We start from the raw sequence: 10,454 nt of genomic DNA on the forward strand, positions 1-10,454 counted from the left end.
CATACAAGTCATCCATTTTCAAAAGATCTTCGCACTTTTCTGAACACTCCAAGAAATGTCGAATGTATTCCTGCAGAAACGCAGTATTATCATTTTGGTTTTGAGAAAGCTCTTAAGAAGATGCTACACGAACATGTGCAGCTTGTAGGCTCAACAAAAGTTCTTAGGGTTTTTATAAATATTGATGGTCTTCCAATTACAAAATCTAGTAAAGCTTCTTTGTGGCCTATATTATGTAGTGATTCGGAAACAAAATTGGTGTACATTGTAGGAGCATATTATGGCGAAGCAAAACCTGACAGTAACAATATATTTTTGCAAAAGTTTGTTGACGAGGCGACATTTTTAACAAACAATCCATTAAATCATAATGGATAATAAGTTAAAATTAAAATACATGGTTCGATATGCGATGCTCCAGCTAAGGCATTCGTTTTAAATGTAAAAAATCACAATGCTTACAACAGTTGTTCTAATTGTAAGTGTACTATTCGAGGGCAGTATATTCGTGATAGAATATGTATCCCCATAGTACATAATAATTGCGCTATTTTAAGAACCAACGAAAACTTTATAAATAATAAACTTTATTATTTAAAAAACTTTATAAATAATAAGTATACAAATTATCAAATTGGGGAAACAATATTCCAAAACATACCTAATTTTAAACCTGTGACCGATGTACCTTTAGACTACATGTATCTAGTGTGTTTAGGAGTAGTCGAAAAATTAATTTTACTTTGGAATATAGGACCGCATTCGGTCCTATATTCCAAAACTATATATAAACTATCTCACCAAATGATAAAAATAATCTCGGACACATTAGTTAACTTACAGTGCCGTTTGAGTATCGTCGAAGACCAAGATCATTAAACAATTTTAGGCTCTGGAAAGCAACTAAATTTCGACAGTTTCTTCTTTATACCGGTCCAATTGTGTTAAAAAATGTTTTAAAAAAAGATATATATGAAAATTTTTTAAGTTTACATGTTGCGATAACAATACTTGCGAGCCCAGTTCTGTCAAAAAATACAGCTCATATAGACTACGCCGAAAATTTATTACAATATTTTGTCAGTACTTTTACAAAAATATATGGCCCAAAATATGTTTCTCATAACATCCACAATTTATTACACATTTGCGCAGATGTTCGAAAGTACGGACCTCTAGATGAGTTTAGTGCATTTTCTTTCGAAAATCACATGACTTATATTAAAACATTAATCCGCAAATCAAATAAACCACTTCAGCAATTGGTAAAACGATATGCTGAAATGGAAATACTTGATTCAAAAATTTCAAATCGGGATCAATTTTGTAATAAAATACGTTTAAAGAAACACAAAACTAGACCTCTCATTGAGGGACATAATTTTGAATCTGAATTTAAAGTTCTTGAAACTAATTCATATTTGATCCACTGCGAAACGGAACTGTAGTTTCAATTTTAAACATTGTAAAATCCGAAGATAATAAAAAATTAATTATTGGTAAGAAACTAAAACTTAAAAATCTATATTTACTTCCTTGCGAATCAAATGTATTCAACATTCAAGTTGTAATTACAGAGGATTGCATGCGTGTATGATCATGCGACAAAATTAAAGCTAAATTGTGGAAAATGCCATACAATAATAATTTAAGTGTCGTTTTTCCAATTATACACACATAGGATATACTTTTATTAATATTAAGCACAAAGTCTTAATTTTAAAATTTAATTGTACTTAATCTAAAATTTGATAATTTTTTTTACATTTAAAATCGAAATATAAGTATTGTTCATAATGATGATTATAATTCTTTATAACAATGATATCAAATACATTTGCGGATATTTTAAGAATATTTTTAAATTTAGCATTGTTTTTCAAGTCGGGATTGTTATTATTTTATTGTTATTGAATTATATATAAAATATATATTATATGCACACAGTAGCGTAACAATTTGTAATATTATAGATACATAATTCGTAATAAAAATAGCTTGCGTTCATAAAATATCGATTTATGTTTTGTTAATAGAAAACCAAATTGTTTTTTCAAATTGTGTATATACAAATAAATTGTTGAAGTAGAATTAACTAAAATTGAGTAATATATGATATCCGTAAAGAATTATTTACTTATTATTATTTTTTTATTGTATTCATGGACATTTATAGAAAATTGAAGATGTCACGATTTACAATCGTCTTGTTGGAATGGACTTTAATTAGTTCCTACATCTTGGCTATATGACAATGATACAATGTGTTATTAGCCGCCAATCTGCAATGATAAAAAAATTCGAAAAGCTATCATCGAAGAAATGAGTCCTGTCTGCAGCTGGTCTACATTCCGTGTACTGCAAATTTTTGGAAAATCAAGTAAGTTTATTATTCTACAATTTTAATGTAATGTTATTTAATACTATGATTTTAACATTATTATATATTTGTATTAATTTTTAGACACATATGAATCCAGAATGGAGAAAGTCAAAACTTGCGAAAATTATTCTGATTTAGAAATATCAGATATAGAAATTTCACGTAAAAAAAGACGTCTCAAAACGATTCAAAATAATAATTATTCTTCATCATCCGACGTCGAAAATACGAACAATAATAAAAATATTAGTGGAAAATATGAGAAACAATCAACTAACTTGCATTTTCTGACATTGCCACCTGTGCCGCAATTCTTAATTAAGAATAACAATAATTTATCGTCAAAAAATGAAGAATTTGTAAATAAGGAACACGATAGCCAGAAGAGCATTTCCTTTACTTCGGTCTCGGACAAAAGTTAGTATAATATATTTATAATTTTGTACGTTAAGTCTAATAAAAATTACGTATATTTGATAGAAATTTAAAGAAGTGATTGAATACGTGTACTTTGTGCATTTTTTGTTGCTAAAATTAAATGTATATTTTTATTTTGATTAATGATTTTGACGTAGACGTGAATAATCTGAAAAAATTTATATCAATTTTCGACGAAAAAAATAAACTCATCTCTTTGTGTATTGTGTTCGAAAATGTATTCTAGTTTGCTTTTTTTCAGATATATTACCAGAAATATTGCGAAAGTTAAATCAAATTTATGCAAAATTAAAATCCATTGATGACAGACTTGAGAAACTAGAAGAAAGGAATGAAAACAACTGCAGTGACCAGAAAAGTAAAGAAAAGTCAATTTTCGAAGAATTTGTGTCATTGCCTTTAAAATTCCAACAGAAACTTAAATATATGGAAAGTGATCTTGAAAATAAAGATTTTTTCAATCGAATGGTAAATATTTATTCATTTCATTGAAAATATTGAAGTTTTTTAGTGTACAAGTTACATTAATTTTTTTGCAAAGAAATATTATTACAATATTATAATAAAAAATTGTGTTTTTACAGGCAACTTCCTTTAACAGAATTGGAGGACGTGACAGTCACGAATTAATTATTAACATTTTGAAAAAGACTATTTCAAATGAAGTCGTCCTGGAGTACAGTTGGGCTGGCAAGGCAAAGAAAAAGAGCTTTAACGATTTACTTTTATCGAAATGTATTAAACGTAATATGTTTGCAAATTTTACGTACAAATATATTGATTTCATCTAAACCTATTTAGTAATCATATTAAAAATATTAATTTTAATAAATGTTACAGAAGCTGTACGTTTAACGTACGAGAATTGTACAGATTCTGATATTGCAAACTATGCTTCAAAGTGGCTCGTGCAAGCGACATTAAGACATGGACGAATGCTGGAGAAAAAAAGTAGGTGCTTAAAAATTCAATAATAACTAAATCTTTTAATAAAATAATAGACAATAATAACTAAATCTTTTAATAAAATAATTAACAATGTATCTTAGTATCAATTAAGTACGGTATAAAAATAATAATAACTATAAATCTGCACTAATGTAAGTGAAATTTTCACTTATGAAATTTAACCAGTTGAGTGGTAGACTTTTCCGAAAGATTTATGCCAAAAGTGGTAAGAGCCAAAAGTTAAAATATCGAAAAACGGTGAAACATGGGTTCAAAGTTTTCAAAAAAACAACTTTTCGGAATGAGTGTGGATCCCCCCCCCTCCCCCCACGCCCTGAAGACGGGGGGGGGGGAGGACAGAATAGGAGTGAAAAATGTTAAATGGCACTATGAGTCGAGTGAGGATCATTTGAAAGGGCGTTTCAAGACAAGAACAATGATTTTTGAAAATGTTTACTACGACTTTCCAGTCAAAAGTGGAGGTGGATCAAAAAAGGGGGGTGGACTTCCAAAAAGCTATCACCTCCAAATTGGCTTATATTCAGCCTAAATACTTATTTTATCTAGTAAATAATATTCCCAAATAGATTTTTGGCGCAAATGCCCCCTCCGCCCCCAGCCCCCCTCAAAGGTTCAAAAATAAAACTGTTTTTGTTAATTATTTCAGAAAGTATTCATTGTACAGAAAAAGTTGTTAAACAAAAAATAAAGCTCATAAAAAGCTCTACAAAGAAGGTCTTATACATATTTTACCTAACTCCAATATTTTAGTTGTTTTAACAATTAACAGTCGCCATATTGGATCCGCCATTTTGAATTTTGCAATTTTGACAACAGATTCAAATTCAGCAGCCCAAAAAACCTCAGAATATCAAGTTTTGTGCAAATCTGTTGAAAATTAGTGGAGTTATTTAGAAATGTACATATATGATACATTACCACGTTTGGCACTTTTTTTTGTACATGCAATATGATACATTACCACTCAACTGGTTAAAGCACATATTTATTACATCAAATTATTGCTTCTGGCAATCTTTTTACAAAATTTAATTCTCAACATATAAAAATATTAAGCTAAATGTAAATATTAATATAATAAACTATTTTATTTTATTTTTTTAGATTATTTTATTATTATCTTTACTATATTGTAATGTAAAATGTTCGTTTTAACCACTTTCTTATTTTCAGCAAAAATCAGAACCCTATTATTGCCTCCGATAAGGAAGGATCTGCAACTACAAAGTAGTATAGAGTTAGTATAGAGTAGTATAGAGTTTATTCTAAATATTATAATAAGTATTATAATAAGATATATTTATATCGTTTTTTTAAAATAAAGTTTCAATGTTCATAATGACAATTTTATTCATATCACATATATTCCTGAGAGGTTTCTGCAATGTTGCAACTGAAATCAAAGCGGACATTTTGATATTACAACAACCTTTCCGAGATATTTCAGAAACATTTTGGATAACATTTCAGAAATATTTTTGGAAGGTTTCTTGACATGTTTCTGCAATGTTGCAAATGTAATCAATGCGGACATTTTGACGTTGTTATAACCTTGCAGAGACTTTTTGCAACATAACTGAAACAATTTCAAGGTTTCCTTGTTATGTTACTGTAACATAACTAAAAGCTTTCAGTGCTATCAGGGAATTTTTGGCTGAACTACAACCAAGTTAAAAAATTAAAAAACACATAGAAAACATTAAAAAATTAATTTTTGCAAAAATGCCAGTTTTAAAAAAATTCAATTTTTTCACCTTTTTTCCGAGATTCTTCCTTGTCGGAAAAGTCGAAAAATTGGAATTTTTATTTGATTATAGTTTATAGCCAAGAAAATGTTGTGAATATCTCCTTAAAATAAGTCAATCAGATTAAAATTGTACGAGTTATCATGGTAATAATTTTGGAAAATGTTTCGAGAAAAACGCGTTTATAGTTTTATTATACAAACAGTTTACATGTTAATAAAAATTTTTTTAAGTGTCTTACCTCTAATCTGCTATTCCGGCATACAAAGATCTTTCCTCGTCCATTAAGAGGATGCTGAAGTCATATTGTTACCGACCGAACTTCTAATTTTCTGGAAAGTATGGCATTTTTTATTGCTTTGATAGAATTACAAATCCTTTGGTGTAAGTAAAGTACACATGCTAATCTTTCGGTGGTTAGTAAAATTTAAACCAAAATTTAAAAAAATTTTTGAAAATTTACCAACAATGTCACCTCAAAAAATTATATCTTTTATATCAAAATTATACTGCTTCAATCTGCAAAACAAGAGTGTGTGCCGAAGAAGAGCGTATGAAACAATAATGGAAAACCAAAAAAATAGAGCTTAGAGACTTATTTTCAAAATGCCATACTTTTCCAGATTTATGCAAAGCATGCGTGCAATATAGAAGAATAAGGTAAAAAAGAGCTGTAGATTAGTTCCGGAATTTTGGGATAGAGGCGCTATACAGTTCTCAGTGCTATCTGTCATATACAGAATCTTTTAGGTTAGTTATGTGTGTGTTAGTTGTGCGTGTGTGTGTGTGTGTGTTTGTGTTATGTGCTACCAGGCTGAAAAAAATGGGTTGAAGGCACTCTGAAGGATAAAAAAGTGTATGTATTATACATAAATTTTGCAACATTTTTGCAAACATTTATATTATTTAGTTACATACATTCATATTCTAATTTCTGCAAAATACTTTTATTCATGTGCTTCATGTGTATATATTATGTATATTATGTGCCATATTATGTGTCTATATTATGTATATTCACATCAAAGTATCTATGTAAAAAGTTAATATCATTTTGTATATTGTATATATTTTTATAATAAATGTATATGTCATATAACTTATTTATAAAGCATGAAATATAAAGGTATTTTTAGTTTCTTGTATGTATCATTTGTAAAAAAATCTTGATAAAAAAAACATTAATTTTGTGACTTGCAATAATCTGTTTCAATATATGATATATTTCTTTTAAATACTTACAATTAGCCTTATTTTATGCCTTTACTTTGGTATCTAAAATACACATCAAAATATAAAATTAATTTCTAGTTCGGTAGAAAAAAAACATTGTAGTCTTACACCAGAGAGGAATGGTAAAATATCATGTATATGTAATAACAAATAAATCACTTTTCCACTGACATTATACACAACTTTGCAGAAATAAATTTATTCTGTGAATTTTGAATGTGTAGTGCAGTTTAAAACACACAGTCAAAATATGTCTATATTTTTGAAATAATAGTTTTGATTTTTCATGAATCACAGTGGTTTTATAAAATGTTCAATTTTAACAGTTTTTATTGGACTGTACTTTAGACAATATTATATTTTGCCATTTCTCTCTGTTGTAAGACAAGAATGTTTTTTTTCTACTGTAATAGAAATACATTTTCGATTTTGATACGTATTTTAAATACCAAGTTAATCACATAAAATAAGGCTAATTGTAAGTATTTAAAAGAAGCATATAATGAAACAGATTATTGCAAGTCGCAAAATTAATGTTGTTTCTTTTATCAAGATTTTTTTACAAATGATAGACACAAAAAAATAAAAATATCTTTATATTTCATGCTTTAGAAATAAAAAATATGGCATATATCATATACATTTATTGTAAAAAAAGTATACAAAATGATGTCAATTTTTTAGAAAGATATTTTGATATGAATATAGATAATATGGAGCATATAATATACATTAAATATATACATAGAGCATATGACGTAATAAAAGTATCTTACAATAAAAATTAAGACAAGCCAGAGGCGGTTTCCTCGTCGACTGGCAATATAGAATAAGACAAGCCAGAGGCGGTTTTCTCGTGGACTGGCATTAGAAAATTCTTATTCTTGTCTTCAAGCCAGAGGCGGTTTTCTCGTGGACTGGCAATATGGAATAAGACAAGCCAGAGGCGGTTTTCTCGTGGACTGGCATTAGAAGAAAATTCTTATTCTTGTCTTCAAGCCAAAGGCGGCTTTCTCGTGGACTGGCAATATAGAATAAGACAAGCCAGAGGCGATCTAACGTCAACTAACAATTTTTAATAAATATAGTCAGAGGCGATCTAACGTCAGCTGACAGTTTAGAAGAAAGAGAGCTAAAGGCGATTTATTCGTGAACTGGCAAATTGTAAGAAATATTGTCAGAGGCGATCTATCGTGAGCTGACAATTTTTAATAAATATTGTCACAGGCGATCTAACGTTAGCTAACAGTTTAGAAAAAAGAGAGCTAAAGGCGATTTAAACGTGAACTAGCAGATTTTAAGAAATATTGTCATAGGCGATCTAACGTCAGCTGGCAGATTTGAAGAAATACGTATTTATTTTAGTTAGCAATTTACTGCACGTGTGGTCTGTTTATATTTTATCAGATAATTTATAAGGTCATTTAACCTTTTTTCTCGCAATTGAAATTCTATCGTATGGCTGAATGATGTACATACGAGACAAAATAGACTTATACAAGGTGTCTAATAGATATAAGTTAGATATGATAAAATATTTTATTTAAAAAATGTATGTATAATACTATATATCTAATTGAAAAAATATGTTATATGCTTTTCCTATTTTTATTCTTATGTAATTAATACAAAATAAATAAATAAGTTAATTAATTATTGAATACATACATATACATATTAAATATAGTTATCTTTATTTTGTATTTTATATAACTGAAATGATATATACTTTTATTATTTCAGTCATTATCATATAAAATACAAAATAAAGATAACTATTTATTGAATATATATGTATATGTATATAGTAATTAATTGATTAATTAGTTATTTAGTATTTACTACATAAGGATAAAAATAAGAAAAGTATATGACGTTTTTCTTCAGTGATATATATAGTATTATATGTATATTTTTCATTTATTATTTTGTCATATTTAGTTTGTATTTATTTGACACCTTGTATACGCCTATGTTTTTTTGGACATTATATTGCAGCCTTGCGACGAAATTTCAGTCGAGGAGCAAGCATCGTTTGTTTACAAACTTCCGATGACACACGTACACAGACCACACGTCAGTGTAGTGAGTCACCACTACAAACAAATGCGTACACATGGACCTACGCAGCATAGGTCCGTAGGCTGCGCCGATAATGTCATTTTATTTTTAGTACCATCGAAATGATGGCGCTTTCGCGTCGGAGTTTGCCCGTCACTTCAGCATCCTCTTAAAAAGTGATTATAATATAATTATAGATTTGTCTTGTCTGCTTATAGATTTTGCAATTCTTGCCTCATCGGACGTCCAGCGTTCCAAGCGTTTTATGCGCTCTTGATTTCTTGCGTCCGCAAAATTCTTAACTTTTGCACCGATTTTGACTTATTTATCTTTTTTTTTACGTTCTAGCAAGTGTCGTCACATCTTTGCAAACTATACTTGTAAACTACTTGTAAACAGACGACTATTATTAAAACAGACTGTTAGCTACACGCTTCAGCAGCAGACTGATTCCTTTTTGTTTGCTTCTAGAATATTCCTCCCGAACTAACAATAAGTGTAACGGTCGATCGTGTATCTGCGTAACGCGCATGCGATTATCAACTTTCTAAACCAATTTGAGAACTCAAATCGCCTTTGAATAAATAAAAATATATTCTAAATGGTTCGAAGCATTCAAAAATGAAAAAAAAATTGATTTTTTGAAGCCCAAAAGTGAGAATACCTTCTTAAACAGTTCCAGAATTTTTTCCGCACCTGTATATCTTCTTCTTTACTATATACCAAAGTAATGAGAATTACTTTACCTGAAGTCGCTCTCTCTGAATGTGACATATAATGAGATTTAGAATTGCATCGAAAACGCAAGCAGCCACAAATATAGTTTTCAATATCATAATACTATCATCTTGACAGTGATACATATACAACATTTCACCGATTAATTGAAATATTAAATTGCTAAAAGTAAGGCACCATATAATATTTCGAACAATGTTATAAAATTTTCCAGAGATCGGTTTTGGCGAAGTACTAGAAATTACTCCTAATATCTCAAGAATTCGAAGCAACTGTTGTGGTTTCATACGGAAACGTGCCATTTTTGCATGTACTAGTCTGGAATATAATCTATAATATACACTCACAGTATTAAATTTTTAATATACTTTACTTCTCGTGAAGTGCTCTACTTATCTTAAAGTGAAGTTAGAGAAAATGATGAATTAAAGATCATTATAAGTTATCAATAATAGATACATAAATAAGAATTTATAAAGCAGTTATAAAACATTTAGATTAATAAAGCAATTAGCGTTGTTTTCCATGAAGATACTTAATGCAAATTATAGCTTATCAAGAAATGAATTATTTTATTATTTGCAATGTATAATAAAACCCATAGAAGATTGTATTTTTCATATCGCTACTTTTATTACTGTTAATATGTAGTTAACATTAGTTTTGATGATGTACTGAAGAACACTACTAATATTTCAGGAATTCGAAATGACTATTGTAGTTACATAAAAATATATAATTCTTTTATATAATTAACGTTTGAATATAATCGATGTGCTTTGCTTTTTCTTTCAGAATTCCATTAAATATTCAATATGCCATAAAATATAGAATAAATTTAAGTTTATTATAAGTATTATCCGTATGAGATATAAGAATATTAAGCA

The 10,454-nt window shown here is 28.6% G+C and overlaps 1 protein-coding gene across 1 annotated transcript in view; it reads right to left on the reverse strand.

Moving 5' to 3' along the window:
- Positions 1–9,894, reverse strand: part of LOC136999858 (odorant receptor 10-like) — a 233,579-nt gene extending 223,685 nt beyond the window's left edge. The window contains exon 1 of the mRNA XM_067354659.1: positions 9,576–9,894. Within this exon, the coding sequence (XP_067210760.1) occupies positions 9,576–9,869 (294 nt within the window). The 5' untranslated portion in view covers positions 9,870–9,894. The remainder of the gene's footprint in view (positions 1–9,575) is intronic.
- Positions 9,895–10,454: the final 560 nt, after the last annotated feature.

The sequence above is a fragment of the Linepithema humile genome, chromosome 5 (assembly GCF_040581485.1).
Source record: "Linepithema humile isolate Giens D197 chromosome 5, Lhum_UNIL_v1.0, whole genome shotgun sequence".
Taxonomy (NCBI): Eukaryota; Metazoa; Arthropoda; class Insecta; order Hymenoptera; family Formicidae; genus Linepithema; species Linepithema humile.